At 44.6% G+C, this 21,206-nt stretch overlaps 1 protein-coding gene across 2 annotated transcripts; it reads left to right on the top strand.

Annotated features, from left to right (window-relative positions):
* The first annotated feature begins 12,793 nt into the window (after window positions 1-12,793).
* AGT (angiotensinogen) lies at window positions 12,794-20,964 on the top strand. 2 transcript variants are annotated; one of them, XM_057373638.1, is made up of 5 exons: window positions 12,794-13,038; window positions 15,413-16,223; window positions 18,716-18,980; window positions 19,428-19,572; window positions 20,040-20,964. In XM_057373638.1, the coding sequence occupies exons 2-5, from the start codon at window positions 15,437-15,439 to the stop codon at window positions 20,229-20,231; spliced, it is 1,389 nt and encodes a 462-aa protein (XP_057229621.1). In that variant the 5' UTR covers window positions 12,794-13,038; window positions 15,413-15,436; the 3' UTR covers window positions 20,232-20,964. The 2 variants fall into 2 exon arrangements, with proteins under 2 accessions (XP_057229621.1, XP_057229620.1); XM_057373637.1 differs by having other exon boundaries at window positions 15,410-16,223.
* The last annotated feature ends 242 nt before the right edge of the window (window positions 20,965-21,206 follow it).

The raw sequence follows: 21,206 nt of genomic DNA, 5'->3' as shown, positions 1-21,206 counted from the left end.
TGAGTTACAAAAGAAAAACAAACCCATCAGTGATGATTTTACCACTGTGTCTGCATAACTAAGCCAGTTATGCAAAAAAGTCAACATTGTACGCATAGCACTCATCTTAATATTTGTGAAAGCAAACTGTAATATGTGTTTATAACAAGGAGCAGCTGAGGGAGCTGAGGTTGTTAAGCCTGYAGAAAAAGAGGCTCAGGAGGGACCTTATTGCTCTTTTCAATCACCTGAATGGAGGTTGCAACCAGATGAAGAGGCGGTCTTTGCAACAAGCAGTCATGCAAGAGAAAATGGCCTCAGGCTGCAGCAGTAGTGGTTTATATTAGATACTGAGAAAAATTTCTTCATGGAGAGTGTTGTCAAGCATTGGAACAGGCTGCCCAGGGAAGTGGTGGTGTCACCATCCCATGGGATATTTAAAAGACGTATTGATGCAGTGCTCAGAGACATGGTTTAGTGGTGGACTTGGCAGTGCTTGATAGGTAGTTGGACTTGATCTTGTAAATTTTTTCCAGCCTAAATGATTCTGTGACTTTTCTGCTAACCAGCATTCACCTGCACCATCATGTCTCACGCTGGGCTGTAAAATACTGTGCTGGAGAAGATGCCCAGCAGTGCACCATGAGTGTACTGAAGGAACGATGCTCAGAGTAAGACATGGAAAATCATCTCTGCTTGGAAAGGGAAGAGATGCCACCCTCTTGGAACAAATTACAGTTCCTGTAGTATAAAACACAGCCGTGAGTATAAACAGAGCTCAGCCACCTTTTGCTTTAATTGGCCCTTTGGTGGACCAGTTGAGCTTGCCACCAAGTGATGATTTATGGAGAGCAATAATGTGAAACAGAATTAGTTCCTTTCTGTTCTGCCTATTTTTCACAGCAGTGCTGTGAGGAAAGCTTCCTCTTCAGAGCATATATTCCCATGTTTATTCCCCATAATTGCATCCATTTTTGATGTCTGCAGCCTCCCTGCTGGACCACATTGCCATTGTCCAAATATGTGGATACTGTCCAAATATGTGAGAACAGGCAGCCCTGGTGCTCCAAACATGGTTGTTATTTGCCCAAACTTCAGGTTTGCAGAATAGAGTCCAAAGTACTCAGCTCAACATTTTCTATAGCTTGTGAGAAGATGAAACCTCCACAAAGTGACTCACTATGTACATATCGTTAAGATCTGGAGATGACTGTGTCTTTCATTTGCCTGTGGACTGACCCTCATGGACTAAGGTGGGGTAGGTGCCCAGACAAAATGCATGTAGTCAAGAGAGAGAAACCCCATCAAGGGATTAAGGCAGATAAAAGGGATTTTAGTGCCAACATAAGCCCAGGGGTGTGAAGTACCCAACAACCCACATTCAGCCAGCAGCAAAAACAGAAACCAACCTATGTATCACTTACATACTTATCCTGCACCAGAGTTTTACAAGGACTAAGCAGTTTTGCTCTTTTACCATGAAATTCCTTTTGGAAAGTAGCAAGAATCCATTTCTCCCCTAAGATGACACTTGGTACTCTCTACAGATATTCAGGGTGAAAGAAGAGTGCAACATATATCCTGTGACAGTCTGTTATGGACAGACACTAACAACACTCTCTTACTTGCTCAGGAGAGTGGAGGGTGGAATTTGAGCCATTGACCTAGAGCACCTTTGTTCCTCAGGTGTCCTGGCTCAGTGAGTAAAAGCAGGGTGTAGTTTCACATTCCCTGGAATGGCAGGTGAACATGGATGATGATAGGTTGCAACACCAGCCCGTGCACGTTTTCATTTGGCATCCTGTAGCAGCAGATATATTGTCACATTTAGACAATACAAGACAGTATTAATACTAACATTTTGTCACACTGAGTAATAATCTTTCCTCCGTGATTCCACTGTCTCAGGAGCTTAGGCTTCCAGCCCACTGGGCCTCTCCCAGCAGGGGTGATAGTGCAGGTCTGTCCTCAGGCTGTGAAGGCAGTGAGGGAGTGCCTGCCAGCATGTGAAAGCACTGCTGGCCAGGCGAGAGCTGTCAGATAGAACACAATTTATTCCTAGTGGGACAGCTCTGGATACCTGCAGACTGCAGAGATCTCTCTACTAGACATATGACCAGGCAAGATTTCAAGGTGACAGCATAACAGCATGAGTGATGCACAGACTGGTAACACATATTAAAGCTGAACACCATTTTCTTCCGGGTACCATCATTAAGTGACTGTTCTGAAATATCAGGAATTTTATCCATTGCCTTCAGCCATGGGAACAAAGCACTCAAGGAGTGTGAACACCAGTGCAATTGCAGCTGCTCACAGGCACATCACCCACATCAGTCTCCTGCCGAGCCACACTGCTTATCCCATGACACCAACAGAGGTGGCCAGCACAGCATTGTGCAGAAGAAGCAGTGGCTCTGGCAGAGGGTGAGCATCTTTTGCCAAGAGCACAGTCTCAGCCACACTTACTGCTGACAGGAACAGGAAACAGTGTCATTTCTGTCTGCTATTTGGTCAGACTTCCTTAGACTTCTTATTTTCTTAAAAAAGTGCAACATCCGATTTGGTTTTCTGTGGTTTGAACAACTTTTATTCTAGAAGAGACTCTTACTCACTTTCTAGCATAATTCATGGGATAGAAGGTGACATAAAGGCTTGTTGTAGCAAACTATGGTTTCACTTCTCCTTGGCCTCCTTGCTTAGCATCATGCTACAGCTCTGGCTTTCATCCCCTGCTGTTCGACATTTAGCATGTGCTTTTCCTGAGTCCTTCCCCATTAACATCAGGTGGACTCTGGTCATTCAGGATTTAAAGCTGGTTATTCAAATGTCAGCAACTTGACTAAGTCTTTCATAATCCTGTTGTCATTACACCTCCTGCCCTGTCAACAGTTTAACATTGGAGGGTTTATCCATAGCCTTTAGCCTGACTCACCCCATATTCTCCAGTGCTTCTTGCCTGCTGGCTAAGCCACTTCAGTGTCATCTGACCGTGTCTAAGGGACTGACTTAGGCTAGAATATTTCATTTTCATGCTCTTTCTCCAGGTGTTTGAGAGAAATGACTGGTTTTGTCTAAGTACCTTTATCGTTCTCCTTATATTTGCAAAGATTTAAGGGCAGATGTTATGTGGACTGAGGTACCATCTGTGAAACTCAGCAGCCCTCTGTTCTTTCTCCTCAAATCTGTATGAAGTTACATAAAACATCTTTGTTCTGTCTCTGAGATTAGTCTCATTTCATACTGCTTGGCAGCCTCTGAACCTTGCATTGATTTGAATCCAAAAGTCACAGTCACAGTCACATGAAACCACACTGTTTCTGATGCTTTCCATTACTTTGGCTCAAGGCCCAGAGGCTTACAGGCTGGCAGGCTTTGTACATGCTCCTGCACACATCTTTGCTAACTGGGGACATCTTCTGTTGCTTTAACAACAGCTGAGACCAGATAGAATTGAGCGCAGCTTGTGGCTGGTTATTTAAGGACTTTTCTGTTGTCTTCTGGCAATGAAGTAATACACAATACACACTTTCTCTGGAGTTTACATGGTTCACTACAGAGAGACTGAAGTATCCTTCTCTTACTCATTTCCAGGCAGAAGTGAGGCAAAGGGAAGTGAGAAAGGTCAGCTTCAGGGGCTCTGCAAGACAGCCTGTGGACTGGACAGCCCAACAAAATGTTGTGGACAGCCTGGTGAAAAATGCTAGAGAGCAATGAGTAAAAGTGTGCAGGAAATCAAGGGAAAGATTTTTAAGATGTGCCCTTTGAAAATCTTGCTGATTAAAGGGGAAAAAATATCTTGGAGGAATTGTACTATGTCAAAATCTCATTCAAGGGAGGATCCTAAAATAACAGTGAATGTAAGAAGTCTGATTGCTTTCACTGTGCAGTGCAAAAGCAAGAGGCTCTCCTGGAGAGGCATCAGTCTCAAATGTGGGCTTAGGACTAATGCTTCCTTGCACCCCCTGCAGCATTCTCTACACTGCCCACTGCTGTGGCTGGCTATGAAATGCTGGTATGGCCCAGACACGCTGCAGGGCCGAGGGCAGGGAGGGCGCTGGACTGTCACCCTAAGCAGGGATGACCCCATGAGGTGGCTCCCTCCTCCACCACAGCCCATCTTGCCAGGTTACCCTGATGCTGACAGCACTGCCAGGAGGCAGCTCTGCTCTGCCTGTCCCCTTTCTGCCCTGCTCTCTGATGGGCTACCACCCCTTTTATGCACCCAGAAATGTGAAACATCTTTTTGTGTGCTTGGGTAAGTAAGGACAGCATCATCTGTGCCGGCAGCTGAAACATCTAAGACATCTAAGTGCTTTACCCAGCCCAACAGCCCAGCTCTCTGAGCTGCTGTTCCAGGCTTTTTTTCAGAGCTAAACACACATAGCTGCATTAATTCATTACTTTGGGGGAGCAGCAGTTTAACAAACAAAAGAGGGGTTTTAAGATTATTTTTATTCTTTTTCTTAAGACTGTGAAACACCAAGTGGTTGTTTGGAGTGGAGCCAAGTTGCAGTATGTCTTCAGCTCCCTGAGTCAAAGGCAGTCCCTAAGGGACTTCAGCTTTTCCTGTGACTAACAGAAGAGATCTAAAAGCACTAAAGCACTCACTGATTTTATTTTATTTTATTTTTTTTTTTAATTTTATGAGAGGAGTTACGGTTTTCAAAGGCTTTCATCAGGGTACGTTGCCAGGAGGCAATCTTAAATCTTTTCTCATCATGAATATTCTGGGCTCGATATACTTATCCTCTGATTTATCCCTCAAGCAGAAGCTAAATTGTTATTTCATGTTTTTTAAAGTTAAAACAGAAAAGGTATAAGAATAAAGCAAATTAAAAATAAAAACTAACCCTAAACTGCAGCATTTAAGCCTTTGCTTAAAAATCAGCCAGCAAAAACAAAAGAGCAGGAAGTGTTGATCTGCATGGAGATTGATTTTGGCCACTCTATTGAAACCTCAGAAACTTTAAGTTATGAGCTCATTCATTATTTCCTGTAGAAAAAAAAACAAAAAAAACAAACAAAAAAAAACCAACAAAAAACAAAAAAACCCAAAATTACTAGGTATAAATTTAACTTTCTCCTTCTCCTGCTTCCAGAATGATTGTTTTACCAAAGAGCAGTAAGGTAATAAAATTTCCAAATGTTCCTAGCCGGGACAGCCGCGGTCGAGCCGGGAGCAGCGATGAGGCGGTGCCTCCACACGGCGGCACCTTCGGATAAGGAGACGGGGAAGGGATCTGCCGCAGTCCCGTGGCCGCGGGATCAGCACCGGGACCCACCGGGATCAGCCCCTGGATCAGAACCGGGATGCACATTGCTCTCCTTTCCCGGCACGCTTCAGACCTGCCGACATTTCCACACCGGCGCTGGTCGGGGAATGATTCCCACATGTACATAGCAGAGCTGGAGCTCGTCTGGAAGGGGTGGGTGGGTCTGTATCGCACCCGAGCACTGAGATCCTGCCAGACTCTTGCAAACCGGGCAGCCCTAATGCTACCCGGCTCAATCTCTCTGCTTCCTGCCAGGATCCCAAAGCAGGAGGGAGCCCAGCGTAGCTCCTACAATTTGAGTTGCGCACCCCTCAAATTAACACCAGTCTGAAAGCCCCGCCCTTATCTCAGGTCGCAAGAGTGTCTGTAGATTGTGTTTGGAGCACTGAAAATTGCTGCTGCTCTCCCAAGAGAGTTGAAGTTTTGCTCCTGTGGCGGGCTAAGAGGGGGCTGCTGCGGCTCCAGAATATGGAAGAATCCCATAATGCCTGCAGTGAGGAAGGAGCCAGCCTGTTTCTCGCTATTGGCATAAACTGCAAATTATTGAAAACACTCCTCGAGTGGGGCAGACCGCCGCAGAGCCTTCTCAAAGGAACACCAAGCAGAAGCCAAAAAAAGTGGAGTCCTGCTGATTACAACTATTTGCTCACCCAGACAGAGGAGAAGGAGGAGGGTGTCTTGAGGGAGGCTTGGGAAATGGTAAAAGGGAAGCTGATCTTGTGCAGGGAACATGGATATCCTGTCTTCCAAAGGTCTTTCTATGATGGCTATACTTTGAATTTCCAGGCTAGGAGACAACAACTGTCCCCAGCATAGTGCCCTGGGGACAGTTTGGCTGGGGTACAAAAATTACAACCAGACTTTCAAAATCCCAGTAGTGCCAGAAAAGATCAGCCACCCAAGGTATCACTTAGGAGATCCCCAGGGAGAAAATATTCACTGAGCTTAGTGCATCACCCTTGCAATGCTGAGGGCAGCCAGGTGTCTGGTGTTGGAGGTTTTTGGAGCTGAACATTGTGGCATTTCCCAGACAGTGGTCACCTGGCTGCTTCCCTTGCTCAACCTGAGTAACAGCTTTAGGATTTCAGTGACTAATGCAGTTGGTAAATACTGGGACAGGGCAAAACCCACCCCCTCTGACACAAAGTCATGTGCCAGAGCTCTGATAACAAAGCTGGTACCAGCTCTGTCAGGCAGACATTTTGCTGTGCTGGCGCTGCCGTCCCTGCTGCTGTGCCTTGCAACTCTAACCCAAGGGATGGAGATACAGTGTGATCAAATAGGTAACACACGTGACTGGGAGTACAGAAACCTGGCTGTTTTCCTCGTGGTGTTGCCAACCTGTTGAATGACTGAAGGTGATTCAAGTCACCCTCTTTTTGTCCACTCTCAGGACAGGCTGCTTTGTCCTGGGTACTTCTGTCTGTGATTGCTCGTTGCCCCTCACAGGCAACACGTCTGCTGCCAAGAAAGGACCCAAAATCAATTATATATTGCTGATAGAACAGTTAGACTACAAAGTATTTTGAGATCCTCAGGGAAGGTGGTTTCCTCTGCCACCAAAAGCGGTGGACAGACCATCAAGCCTCTGTGTGCATGTGCAGGCTGTGCACAGATCATTCTCAAAATGCTCTTAAAAACTGCATCTTCCACTGGGACAGGCAAAAAAAAAGGGGCTACAAAAATTTGAAGCAGTCATTACCCTCAGGGCCTGCAAACACAAGCTATGACAAACCAAATGTAATCTTAGGCTGGAAAAATGTACTACTGTTTATATAAGCTTCCTCAAGAAGATGAAAGAGATGTCGAGATGGTGCTACTCCCTCCTCCAGCATGGAGGAGCACTGCCAGGGCTGTGACAGACCAGGCAGCCAGCTCAGCCAGCGCACATCTCCTGTGAGAAGGGAGCACTGTGCCCCACAAGCCCTTTCAGAAGGCTGGCCCCCCAGGCACCTGAGTCAGCTCTCAGGCTGCCCACTCATCATGTGCATTTTGGCATCATCCAGGCAGACATGCTGTTTCCCTCCACCCTGGCACAGGAATGGCGCACGTGATCCTTGGGGTTTATGGGAGCCAAGGCACCAAGTTTTCCATTGCTCCTTGCTGTGAGAATCCATGGCAGAAGCGGGATACTCCCTCTCTTTCATCATCTGTACTTTGAATGTTATTATTGAAAAACATTTTTGCAATCCTTTTTGCACAAAACATTGGGCAAGCTGAGTACATCCCTCATGCTCACCAGAAGCTTTCACAGAAAGGTGGTTCCAGCCAGCAAGGACAGAGGTCAGGCATACAGAGAAAACACAGAAAAAAATCATGTGCAACTTATTCCTGTTTCATTAAAACAGCTGAAAAAAATATTACTTTGCACTGCCATTCCCCACCAGAGACAGCAAAAATAAACAAATAAAATCAGTCCCATGGCAGCATGCCACAATTCTCACAGAATGGGGAAAATTGGTTTGCTAAAGTATAGAAACTTCTCTGACACATTGCCAGAGTGGTACTTCTTCTTTCCTACTTATTCAGTCTGGAAAAAGTCACCAAATAGTCTCTGTGCAGCTGAAGTTAGAACAGACCCCATCGGTCTGGCAAGAGGCAGAGACACATTTTAAATCTCATTGCAGTAACTCTGCTGCAGTTAGAACACATACCCTGATTAAAAGAGAAAAAACTGAAATGTGTCTAATTAAGAGCCTACCCACAGTTTTTGAAAATGGTTCATATTTTTCAGGGTTTATGTAGATTTTGAAGAGATAGCAGCACATTCCTAAGTGCTCTGTGCACAGGAACAGATTCCAGCAATTCCAAGGCTGAAGGTCAGATTTGCTGAGTGTAGTGTTTCATTAGTACCACTCTACTGAAAGAGTGGTTTCAGTCTGTGCTGGAAAATGCCCCAGCATATGCTGGCCTCAGCTCAGCCATCTCCGTTTCTATTGCAAGTTGAAGACAAGCCCTTAGAGAGAAGCATGAGAGATGCTGGATCCACCAAAATTYATGACAGCTGTCTGTCTGGGGATTTCTCGAGTTAGCAATCACACCTGGACCATCACGTTCTGCAGAGGCCAACGACCATGCTCTCTGCTATTTCATTTAATCTCCTTTTGTACCAAGACCTTTGGTCTCTGCAGCATCCTGTAGAATCCTGCAGTTCAAGCATGCAAAAGAGTGCTTCCTTTACGTTTTTTTCCTGATAATTTTACTGGGATCCCACTGATTCTGGGAGTGTTGTGAAACAGTGATTCAAGACTTTCCATTCACCTTCAGCATTTTATGTTTATGCTTCCCATACCAGTGGATTCTCTTCCAAATTGGAATGTTTTGGTTTCTGTAGCCACTCTACTGCTCTACCTAGATTTTTACCTGGATGTCTTACAAACAATGGTCCTTCCATTCTACCTTTATGACCAGCTGTCACACCTGGGGTGACCACTGCATCAGCTGATGAAAAAATAGTCCCCAGTCTTCCTTTAGTCAGATCCTCCCACAGAGGCATCCTCTTTTTCCTTTCCTCCCTGTCCTTTTTCAGTGCCTGTTTGCCCTCTCAATCTGGGGCCTTGTTCAGACCCCAGGACACGTTCCCTTACCAAAATAGATGAGAGAGGGAAGACTGTGAATGTTGGTGGGATGTAAAGGTTTACAATTACCAATGTCAAACCATAGGCTATATAAACAGTTTGTTGCCTGTTTCTCACTCAAGGTACTTTTAGGTTAATAAAAGAAACCCTCAAATTTAGTAATGAATTATATATGCCATGTACATGCTATTAAGTCTAAATTAGCCATATACTATTTCATTATTTATGTATGTCGGTCATGCCAACTCAAGTTAGGAAGACTTCATGTGAAGGTCTGTGGTCTGAGCCTGTGAGCAAGGTAGTTTATTATCCCTCTTCCAGGACTGCTACCTTGCAGGAGACAAGAACATCATCACAGGAGTACATCTGACCCTTCTGAGTTCATGTCTCAGAGCAAAATTTGGGAAAGCTGGAAAACAAATGGAACAAAACAGGATGAAATATTTACTATTGTGTCCACACAAAGTGCTGAATTCTGATTACAGCTTTTCCCAGAACAATTCGGATAAATGAAAACAGTTTTTGACAAAGTGGAGATGCAATGTTCTTGGGCAAAAGAATAGCTGCCTGATCTATTAGTCAAAATTCCAGCTTGGACAAAAATATTTTCCCATTCAGGACCGAATTACATGCTGCTGTCTGTAGGGTTAGTGTTCCTCTCACAGGGTGAAAATTTCTGAAGCCTATTCAGCAGTATTTACATGAAGAACTGCTGGAGCACCGTCACGGGGAAATTTTTCAAAGGGCAGGGGGGTGCTTCCACATTAGCACTTCAGAACAGGGAGGCTGACCATGAGATCTGATCTCTAGGATGGCTGCACCCATAGCTGCAGCACCAGTGTTTTTCCACCCCTGTTTGCTCCCTCTCAGCAGCCACCATGAATAACAAGCAGGAAAAACAGAGGCAGATTTTGAAGAGAAATGAGGGCAGTGGTGGGGGGAGGGAGGCGGGCCCGGCTTGTGCAAGAGTGGGTATAAAAGGGAGAGCCAAGCACCCCTCCAAAATCAGAGAGTGGGGCACCAGGAGAGCACACACATCACTGCTGAAGAACAGGTTTGAGAGGTCTGTGTTTGTACCTTTACTGTGGCTGCTGCAGGGAGACATTAATTAGGAAACCTGCACGGGCCACAGGCTTGTGTTAGATACGGGGTGCTTGTAGGAACAGCCTTGTTTTCACCTTCTTTGGTTCCTTGTTGGCAGAAAGCTTTTTGCCCAAATTTGGCCCAGTTCAGGTTTTCTTTCACAGCTCCCTTTAAGGGGCAAAATCTTTGGACACCAGAGCTGAAGGGCAGGAAAGAGACTTTGTTTTCTAAAGTCGAAGCTCTATCTTTAAGCACACATTTGCTTCTAAAACCATTGTAACCCAACAAAAAAAGCCTGGCAGCAGAGTCCACATACAGTAATTGGAATAATGTTCATGCACTCCTGCTTAAAAATGGCTAAGAAGTAAAATGAAAGACTAACTGTAATTAAGTACTACTAGGATAAAATGTGTTGCGGGTGTATGTTCTTCATAGTCTGAAACCTTCTCCTTTAGAAGGAAATGTTAGAAGATAAAAGACAAAGATCTAAGATGCATGCTGGTGTGCGATGCATCCTAATAGGGGAATATGAATTGAGTGAGCATAAGAGACTGGTGAATGAGAGAAGGAACTGTGTCTGAGCTTTGTAGTAGTGCATGAACATAAAGTGAAATCAAAGGTTCTCCCTCATTACTGGGGCCAGCCAAATTCCCAGTGGCCAGAAGCAGGAGGGTGAAACATCCCTGTGGTGAAACATTTCCTGATGAAACTTCGTTTTCTGGAGAAGTAGGCATTTTAATTAGGTTATTTTATTGTTGGGGTGGCAAGGGTGGGGGGCAAAAGGTAGACTTCTGTGCTCCCTAAAGACTGACAACTTTTTTATCAACAGGAAATAATAGAACAGAGTGCGCAAACACTGAAAGAGACCCAAAGGTCAACTTGGCTCAACACCCTGAGAAAGTTCAACTAACTGAACTTTCTTTATGTGACAGAGCCACTAGACCAGCATGCTGCAGTTGTTGTTCAGGTGCCTCCTGCTCCCTCCCTTCTTCAAGCCAGCATTCTCTGTCMGGGATGCCTGACACAGGGCTGGTACTTGCAGCAAAAGGATACCAGGAGCTGCAGCGCACCTTGGTCATGACCTTCAGGGGAGGTGGAAGCAGGAGATACCCAAACAACAACATCCTCTGGATTCTACAGCACAAAGGCATAGTGATTTAAGGAAAAAAAAATACAGCGGCTGAGGTTTTTGTGATTTCAGTGTTTATTGTCCACAGCAAACAGGTATGTCTGACAACTGTACTATATGTTATTAGTGTCACTCATAGCTTATTAGCCAAAGCCAGTAATTCTTTTTAATTAGGATACTTTTCAGAGTTTTATGAAACAAAGGTGCCCTTCCATGAAACAGCCTTTATTTTTGTGTCCCCAATACAGAGATTATTGGACTGAGTTTTCATTTTGCCTGTGTTCAAGCCTCATCTAGGGGTACACAGCAGACCAGCTACAGCTCACAGGCACAGTGGGGTCTGGCCATTTGTGCACTGCCCAATGCCTCAGGTGGTGGTGCAGGAGATTTGGGTTGTGCTCACATCCCACCCGCCGCTCCACTGGCCTCTGAGGGACCAGCTGTCTCCCTAGGTCTGCCTGTGGGAAGGACTCTCCAGGGCAGACAGGAAAGAAGGGGGACTGCAACCTGAAATCTAACTTGCTGTCTTAGCATTTAGCTGAGTTATTAATATGCATTTTTCATGGAGGAATGCCTTCTCCCTTTGCCTGTATCCTTTGATGGGCTAGAAGCATTTTAGAGCTGTCTGGAGATGGTAAAAATGCTCAGGGATTGTTCTGTGGCCAGATGCTTCCTCAACTGAGATGCTCAGGCAGCAAGAGGACAAAACCCCTTGAATATTTCAAGGTGTTTGTTTAAGCCTTCAGTGCATGATAGCATGGTATACAAGCCTGGGTTCAGAAACACTTTTGGACCTCATTAAAGTGAAGGTATTCAGATTGTTTAAATGAAAAGCAGGACTGCAGAGACAGAAATTTCTCATCTCTTTGGCATTAGGCACCTGGCAAAGAGCCCTTGAGCTGGCAGGACTCAGCTGTTTCTGTCTCCACGTTCATCTACAGCAGCTCCAGCTGCCCCGGAACATTGAAAATATCCCTCTGTCTCAGCTCTTTCCTTGAATCCAACGTGTAGCTGGGCACTGCAGTACCAGTCATGCCTGACTGGCCCTCTGAAATTGAAGCACAGATGATAAATCAGCCCTACTGGTGTTAGAGCCATGAGATCTTAATTACAAAGAATAACAGGGTCATTGAACAAGACCCAGTCTAACCAATTGCTTTATCCCTGCTTTGATTCACTGTTTATTTGCTTAAATAGGAAGAAAGGGCACACCAAGATTGAAAGATTGTTTCAAAAGTAGCAGAAAGATCTGCAAATCCCAACCCCTTTTCCCAAACAGGTCTTGGGAGGCTGAGACAGGGAGGGATGAAGTCTTTGTGATCCAGCTCTGGCAACCTCACCTATCTGGCTTTCATCGTCTCCATTTCAACACATTTTGTTGAAGAGGAGAAAGAACAAAGCCTTAACATTTTGAACAGATCAAGAGGGAAAGAAGGGGTAAAAATTGAGAGCTTAATCACTTTATTCTGCAGTAGCATACATGCCTCATACACTGGTGAGTCCTCAGGCTGCAAGGTAGAGATTAAAGGCAATTTATCTGTGAAGACAAAAATCTGATTCAACTGTACAGCAAATATAAGTATAAAGAAACCTGTGCTCCTTTCAGTCTGGCAGAAAATGGGGTATTTTCAGCTCCTATAATCAGTTATTCTGCATGGTAAGATGCCTGTGTCTGTCCTAGTAAATGTGTAACTGCAGGGTATACAGGTGTGGTGGGTCTGGTTAAAGGTTGTGTGTCCATCCCTGGAACTTTCTATGCAGCCGGTGTTGAGCCGGGCTGAGGTTTCATTGGGCTCAGTCCGGCCTGAGGTCGCTTTTCTTGGCCCCCCAGGCTGTGATGTAAAGCAGCTTTGCGCAATGCTGCCGGTGGGGAAAGGGCAGCATTCCGCCCGCAGTCCCACCGCCCCGGGGCGGGGAGAGGTGTCCTGAGGAGCTCGCCGGAGGGACAGTAACGTCGGAGGGCTCGGGGAGCGGGGACACCCCCAGGACAGAGGCGAGTAACCACTCTTACTGGATTTCCTTTGAATGTTACTTTTTCGACTCAGATGTTCATGCTTTTCTAAAGGCTCCGGGCTCTCTTCTTTAGAAAAATAAACCACGCTGGTTTTCCACAGATGGGTCTTAGGGTAAGGGCTTGGCAGTGAGAATTGCTCCTCTTGATTCTACTCATGGAACAAACGCTGACAGTGGGGCTCTGGCAGCCAGGGAGAAGTAACCATGCATGCCAATGGTGCCTAATGGCACAGCCTGCCTGAGTGGCACAGGGTCACCTTCCCTGCTGTGCAGGAAAGATTAAGTAATGCCTCAAAAGAATTGTATGATGGAGAAAACAGTGTGGGGAGGGCATTTCTTCTAATTTGTGTCTTTTTGCTTCGTTTTCCTGAGCATCTCAATATGAAAAATCTGTAGAATAGTCTGGAAATCCACTAGCTGTGAAAGCAAAGTTGGGAAGGCACCTCCCGAGATAATTTTTTAATCAGCCATAAGCAGTGAATAAGCTCTGTCATGCATGCCACCAGCTACCAGTGGGGTTGGGGAGGTCAGGAGGAGGCAGGGAGCAGAGAGGACAGCAGTACAACTGTGCTGCCCATACAGTAATTTAGAAGATGAAGTGGGAGTTAACGGGAATGAACAATTCCTGGGTGAAGGCATGGGGACAAAGACCTACAGCAGGTCTTCCCCTGCATTGCCTCTGAGGAGTGAATAGTTTCAGGCTTGACCCACAGGCATTCAGTACAAAGACACTTAGACATCCTGAGTGACCACCACAGCAACAGAAACTCCATTTGCAAACCCAACAGTTAGATGGGAGTCTACAGCCTGGGAATGTAGACATGTACATTAGCAGGCATATGTACTTAGCAAGGTATGTCTAGTTACCAAGCATCTGCACAGATCCATTTTTATATGTGCAAGAGAGTGGTGACACTGCAAACTGGGATACTGTCAGGCATGAAATAGGGGAAAGAATATGATTATACATTGTAAATCAGGCTGGGAAGTTGCCAGGTCTTGAATGACTGGATTTAAACCCAAGGACTTCCACCCTGTGTAAAGTGCTGATGAGACAGGCATAGCTCTGTGTCCTCTCAAAAGGCTCAAGCTACCAGAATTACAAAACATGGCAGACTGGTGCAACTCAACAAAGCATTGGAGAAAGCAGAGAGCAGAGAGCTTGGGTACTGGCAAGGCTGATAGCATTTTGCCCATCCAATGAGCTCTGCAGAACTTGGAATGGGTGAAAGAGGGTGGACAAAGCTGCAACAAACAAGGAATTACTAGTAGAATAGAAGTACAGCTCGGAATAATAGCATTTTGGCTGATGGTAAGGGTTACAGATGCATCATTTCCATTGCATCTGGATTTCAAAATGCAGATTAAAAGTTGTATACTAGAAATCCAAGAAAGGTACAGCAAAGCTATTAGTTATCAAAAAAATGGATAAAGGAAAAGAGAATTCTAAAAGATTTTAAACTTTTAGTTTAAACTTTTAGTTTTAAACTTTTAGTTAGTGGATGTACATGTGTGTGTGTGTATGTGGGCCCATGACATTCTCATTCCCACTATGTACTAGATTCCTTTGTGCCCAAAACCAGTGACATCCACATACAATAGAATTCTCTGCTTCTTGTAAGGAAAAACAAGAGCAGCAGGTCATCTTTTACCTCAGGAGAAGACTGCTTGCACAGCAGAATAAAACTCAGCCTATCCCTTCTAACTCTGTATTCAGATATGGAAGGTACAATGAAAATGGGTTTCAGCATTAGCACATTTGTGTAAGGGAGACTGGGGTGTGTTTCCCTAGAAACTAGAATGAATGTTTGCACTGTGCTGTGAAAACATAACATGCCCTGCTACTGCCAAGTATTTTGCTGACTAGACACCCAAAGCAGGATTGTTCTGTCTTAAGAGAACTGGTTTCCAAACCCACTTCCCACATAACAGCAGGCACATTGCTTAGCCCGTCTGTGTATCAGCAAGGCTCAGTGCAGCAGTTTTCAGAGATGCCTCTGACCAGGCACCAGGAACAAATGTTGTTGCATTTTTTGCAAAACAAGGTTTTGTAGAAGTTGCATGCTCTGGTTAGTGCGCATAAGCAGTTTGCACAGCCATGCTAAATCCCTAGAGTACTGCAGTGGGTGACAGTCACATTTGTGCTTACCATTTCCCCACCTGCTGCCATAGAAACTGGTGTCTGTCTCATCGTGGGCTTTTCAGGGGCAGAGTCAGACCAAGCACCACTAAATATGGAAATTCCCATCTTTGTAACTCCAACGCAGCACTAGCACTTCACCCTGCAATTAAGAGAAGCTGTACTTAAAACAGGCTGACCAGTCTCCTTTCCTCCGCATTTTTTCTTTCAGCAGACACCGTGGAGGCAATTTTCCAACATGACTCTGGTAGCAGATATTCTCTGTTTGTTGGCTTGCCTTATTGTGGTGACTTGTGACCGGGTCTATGTCCACCCTTTCAACTTGTTTTCTTTCAAGAAGAGTGACTGTGACAGGCTTGAAAAATTGGTTCAGGAGGGAAAGACTATTGTCCCTGTCTCCACTGAGTTCCAAAGCATACCTGAATATGAAGGTGACATGACCGACAGCAAGTTGGAAGTTCCAAGCATCAATGCCTGGGGGAAGGAGGAACGGGGCTACCTGAGGGACCTGGTGTATGTCCTGGGTATGCGGTTTTACAGCGCGCTGCAGAAAGCAGAGAGGGACCAAAATGTTCTCCTGTCTCCAACCAGCCTCTACAGCTCCTTGGTGTCCTTCTACTTGGGCGCCTCAAACCAGACAGCACTTGATCTGCAGGGTTTGCTGGGGTTTGTTCCCCCCTCTGGAAACCCTGACTGCACTTCCACGGCAATCGGAAAGATTTTCCTTTCCAACCTGAGGACGATTGAAAGGCTTGTGAACACTGAGCATGAAGATCTGCTCTTTTCCAAGACACTGAGCCTGTTCTCTGCCCCTGGCATACCACTGTTCCAGCTGTTCGTGGAGAACTTGCTCCCCAACGTCGATGCCTTCTACGCCCGAGCTGTTGACTTTACAAATCCAGGCGAGGCAGCAAAACAAATAAATGCCTTTGTGGAGGCCAAGAGCAAGGGTCAAAGCAAGGGCTTACTGGCAGACATCGACCCATCTGCCGAGTTGCTGTTTGCAATGGACGCCCGCTTGGCAGGTACGAGGCAGCCCCGCTCATTTTGGGAACAGGCAGGGTGAAGGATGGGCAGTAACCCTGCTCCCAGGAAGGAAGCAAGGTCACGCCTGGCCGGTGGGGAATGGGAAGGGCTCAGGTGAAAGGCTGGACCTCTGCTCCCCACCGCTGTGCCAGGGGTCCTGCCTGCACTCTGCCATGAGCCATCAAGGGTAACCGGGAAGGAGGAGGAGGGAGATGGCCTCCGAGGAATTTTCATTGTGCAGGAAACTTAAGGATTAGGAAAGGTGTGGAAAGATGCATGAGAAAGAATTGTGCAAAGGAACTAAATGTCATAAGCGGTCTCCAACCAAAATGACAATGAAGTAGATTTAAAGGCAGCCAGAGGAGCTGTGGGTAGCAGGCCAGAGGTACAGATACAAAAAAGGCTAAAAAATACAATGGAGATGACTTCTCTAGTGGCTATTAAACACAGAAGTCTGGAGACAACATCTGTCTTAGGAACCAAAAGTTTTATCAGTTATGGAAACAGGGCAGCTTGCACAAATCTAGAAGAAATAAGGCAATTATTTTCATTGACTGTTCATTACCTAGGGTCATTCCATGCTGCTGTCCCAGAAATCCCCCTGCACTGCAACTGAGCCTTCTCTTCTGAGTGTAGCTGCTTTCCTAGATCCTCTTGACTGAATGCAATACTAAAGGCTGCGCATCTCAGGCAGCTTGCCTAGGTGTGACAATATTTCAGAAAATTTTCAGTGTTTCAGTGAGCCCTAAGTTCCTGAGTGTGTCTATACTGCTAAAGGTCAAGTTGCAGTGCCCAGGAAGCACTTTTGTACCTCCATCTTCCCACTTCTAAACTGGATGTAAGGTTTTCTTTGCCTTTCATAGGTGCTGTCATTCTCTTAGCGAGCTGTGGGCATCAGCTTTCTCTTCTTTGCAAAAGTAACTGTGTTGCAGAACTTGGGCATGGTCACAAGAGCAGAGTTTACCTTTAGTAGAACCACTTTTTCCTCTTGTTCTGTATTGAAAACTTGTAATTTGTATAAGCTTAGAAACACAGGCTCAAGGGTCGAACTCACTGGGTCAGGTCTTTCTCTCAGAAAGGTGCATTTGAGATGTTGTAGTCTCCACACGTGGGATGGATAAAATTGGCTCAAGAACAAAAGAATTACATAAGCAGCTATCTTCTAATAAACACATAATGTGACTTTAGCATTTGCTTTGCCATTTGGTTGTGAAGGGCATCCATGACAGCTGATGCGGTCAAGCTCCATTTCTGTCCCTACAGCTGCAAAAAGCAGAAAGTATATTTTTTTTCTCTGAAACATGTTATATAAGCTCTGAGAATGCTATTAACAGCCAGCAGATTGATGAAGTGACAGAAATCAACACAAAATAAGAGCTAATATTCCTGTGGTCTCAAGTGTTGTTCACTTGCACACAGTTTTTTTCACATTTGCACACTTGCTGCCAAGCAGGGTCTGCCATTCCTAATTCAATGCAGAATACCAGGTTCAAGTTTCACTGATCAACATGGTGTTTAGTTTTTTGTGGGTTTTTATTTAGGTGCAAAGTAATTGCAAAACGTATGAGAATAGCACTGTGGGACTGCACAACCTTAAGCACCCCTCCTGTTTAAACTCTCTTGAACAGACAATTTGCAAGTACTTCATTTTTAACTTAAAATTTGTTAGGATGTCTTTTGGGGGTTTTTTGTTGCTTGTTTTTTGTTTTTTAAGTGAAGACTTTCCACAGTAAGTCATGTTCTCTATAAATTTGTCAGGCTGACATAAAGCATGTATTGAACATGGAGTTCATCACCTGAAGCAGAGAGATCCAACGTTTCTTTCCTGCACTCCCAAGTCAGTACTACAGAGTGCTCTTTTACTCTCCCAGGCTCCATCTCTGCCTTGACTAACAGTATTTTTTTACCTCAGTCATCATCTCCATACTGTAGGCATAGATTTCTTATTGTTACAAAAAAATAAAATAAAAAGGGGAACAACTCTACCTCCTTATTCTGTTTTGCTTACACTTTCCCCATCTCCAACCTGCTGCTTCCTTTGGTGAAGTTACAGTAGGTCAAAGTGCCTAAATGCTCTTTCAATGCAAGTTCATTTAGAAGGCAAGTGTTCATATGATTTAAAACAAAACCTTACTGCATATTAAATATGTTAGCGTGCAGCTATTATCTGGATTTATTGCAGGACAGATTAGTTGAAATCTAGACCAGCTTTTATTTTAAATTAATACACCAATATTAATTAATTTAATGGAAGGAGTTACTACAAAATATACATCTGTTTTCCTAATTCCGTAATTCCACCAAAGAATTTCAAGATTTTTAATCTCTGCTATTCTTGCACAGGTATATATGTTTACAGTAGATAAATGTGATTTTATACACGCAGTCCTTCTCTAAGGCACAATGTGTTGTTCTTAAAAGCAACGTCTAAGGGGAAGAAGGAGGGAAAAAAGACAAAAATYAATTTCTCCTTTCTCAATCTCCTTTTCAGTGAATGTTACGCAAGCCTTCCAGCTTAAAGAGCCTCAGGAATTCTGGGTGGATTCAAACACAAAGGTCTCGGTCCCTATGCTGTCAATCACGGGGACATTCAAGTACAAAACTGATGCCAATGGGACCTTTTCTGTGGTGGAAGTCCCTATCAGCAACACAGTGCTGCTGGTACTGCTGCAGCCCATCAATGGCAGCGACCTGGAGCACATGGAGCCCGAGCTGACATGGCAGTCCTCAGCCTGGTTCCAGCAGCTGTCCTCAAGGTAGGGAAGGGGGAACATGCACCCTCCCATCGAGCTGGATGGGATGGGCTGAGCCACACAGGTCTGCCTGCTCACTTGGCATTGGATCCTACCAGGGAAGCCTTTCTACCAATCACAAAGTGAAACCCCTGCACACCCAAGGGCTTCACTTCCAAGGAGCTTGACTTCGGTGGGATTAGCTTTTCATCTGGGGTGTTTCAAAGAAAGGAGCAAGTCCCTTTGCATTCCACCTATGAAGTGGGATGGTCTGGGGTTTAGCAGCAGATCCAGGGTGAAGTCTGGGTGAATTCACACCTGGAAACAATAATGGGGCTCCCATTGTGTCTGGGCCCACACACCCAGCATTTCTTGCAGGTGTTTTCACATGTCCATTCCCCAGGATGCCCAACCACAATGCTTTCACAGCGACAAACAAGCACTCACATGCCTTTCTCCCTCTTTCTGCAGAGAAATTAAATTAACACTGCCAGCATTAATAATAGAAGACAGCTCTGATCTACAGGAGCTTCTTGCAGATATGGAACTGCCTGCACTGCTGGGGAAGGGGGCAGATTTCAGTAAGATAAGCAACGCCAGTCTAACAGTTGGAAAGGTACGGTACATATCACTGGCATTTAAAAAAAATATGCCTCCTACACAGTTTCAGCCTCCCAAGTAGAATAAATTTACCTAGAACAAAGCAGTCAGAACCACGTAGGGGACATATTTAGTAGGGGACTTGGTATCACCTTCAGCATATGTTTTGGATTGAGTAGGAGAACAATGTTGATAACACAGAGTTTCAGTTGTTGCCCAGTTGTGGGAGGAATGAACAGCTGCGTGGTACTGAGCTGCTGGCTGGGGTTAAACCATGACACAAGGGTAACAAGGTCACAGACCAGCCCACGGTACAAGCAGTTATACAGCTTTGGCACATGTTACAGAACAAGTACTCCTAAAACATATTTTTTTAAGCATCCATGGAGTACAATGTACTTTAGCATTTACTGAAACTCTCGTTAGTCCTGTCATGATTGTGCTCTGATGACTCCAGAGTTACTCATATGTTTTTCCTTATAGGTAATAAATAAAGCCTTTTTCAAACTGGCCAGCAATGGAACAGATCAGTCAGAAGACCCCGCAGCACAGAAGGATGATGGGGCATATCTGGATGTAATCCTGAACAAGCCATTCCTTTTTGCTGTTTTTGAAAAACAGTCAAGGGCAATGCTTTTTCTTGGCAGAGTAATAAACCCTCTGCACGAGGAGTAAATGCTAACACAGAGGATAAGAAATAAGGGGAACAATGCACATTTCCCATCACTTTTTTTCTTATTCATCAGATATTTCTGTGATTTGTTGAGTGCTCCACTTAGCTTTGAGATGAAGTAGTTAGTGTTTGAAATACAGCTTTTTGAAAGTTAACACCTTGCAACATTTCATCCTTGTTCATCTATTTCACGAGGTGACTCACACTCTTCCTCCAGCTTCCATTTTATTCTTTATCTCCCTTATGCTCCTAGTTCCCTTTGTGGATGGAGTAAGGCAGGGCAGCATTTCAATGCAAGGCATCAACTTAAAAAAATTGTTACATAAGCAACATTTACTATAGAAAGCCATAGAAAGGACCTCTCCATTCTCTAAAAAAGCTTTTTTAATTGTATAGTCAGTTTTGCAAGAGAGACSTGCTTTTTTGCATTAGAGAGGAGATTTTACCATTATCCACAGAGATTTCTAGCATCATCAGCAACATTTTCCTTTAAAGCACTGCCAACATCACAGACAGGCTTCGCTTGTCCCACTGGGACATGATTTTTTTCCCTTGGAAGCTGTTTAGGAACATGCTTAGAGGAAGTTTCTTCTTGCTGCAGCCTAGGTGGATATGTTCACCTCTTAGTTCTATGGAAATGCTAAAAATAAGGTTCGGTAGTATTAATGAACTGTGATGGATGAATTCTCAGGTTCTGACAGAATTATCTCTAATTTTTTTTTTTTTTATTTTTTTTATTTTTTTTTTTTTTAAATTTAAACTCTTTCCCTACACGACGAAAATCCAGTTTATGAAGGGATAGTTTCATTCATACTTTACATATGAATTTTTTTTTTTTTCGGAAAAAAACCAACAAGGTCTACAATTCCAATACGGTTCTATTTCTTGGATTACTTTATAACCTGTGAGGCATTTCTTACAGCCTGATAGCAAAAAAGGACATTACTGGTTAGAGTCCAGTTCTTTAACATATCCAA

Source organism: Malurus melanocephalus, unplaced genomic scaffold (genome assembly GCF_030028575.1).
Source record: "Malurus melanocephalus ecotype Western Australia unplaced genomic scaffold, MMel_1.1 scaffold_203, whole genome shotgun sequence".
In the NCBI taxonomy this organism is placed as follows: domain Eukaryota; kingdom Metazoa; phylum Chordata; class Aves; order Passeriformes; family Maluridae; genus Malurus; species Malurus melanocephalus.
The sequence above is the reverse complement of the archived record's forward strand: the minus strand, read 5'-3'. Positions and strand labels throughout refer to the sequence as shown.

Excerpts from the sequence above, each read along its gene's own strand:
- AGT (XM_057373638.1), top strand. The coding sequence starts at position 15,437 with ATGACTCTGGTAGCAGATATTCTCTGTTTGTTGGCTTGCCTTATTGTG. Across the intron at positions 16,224-18,715 it reads AATGGACGCCCGCTTGGCAG|TGAATGTTACGCAAGCCTTC; the intron begins GTACGAGGCAGC and ends TCTCCTTTTCAG. Across the intron at positions 19,573-20,039 it reads CCAGTCTAACAGTTGGAAAG|GTAATAAATAAAGCCTTTTT; the intron begins GTACGGTACATA and ends TTTTCCTTATAG.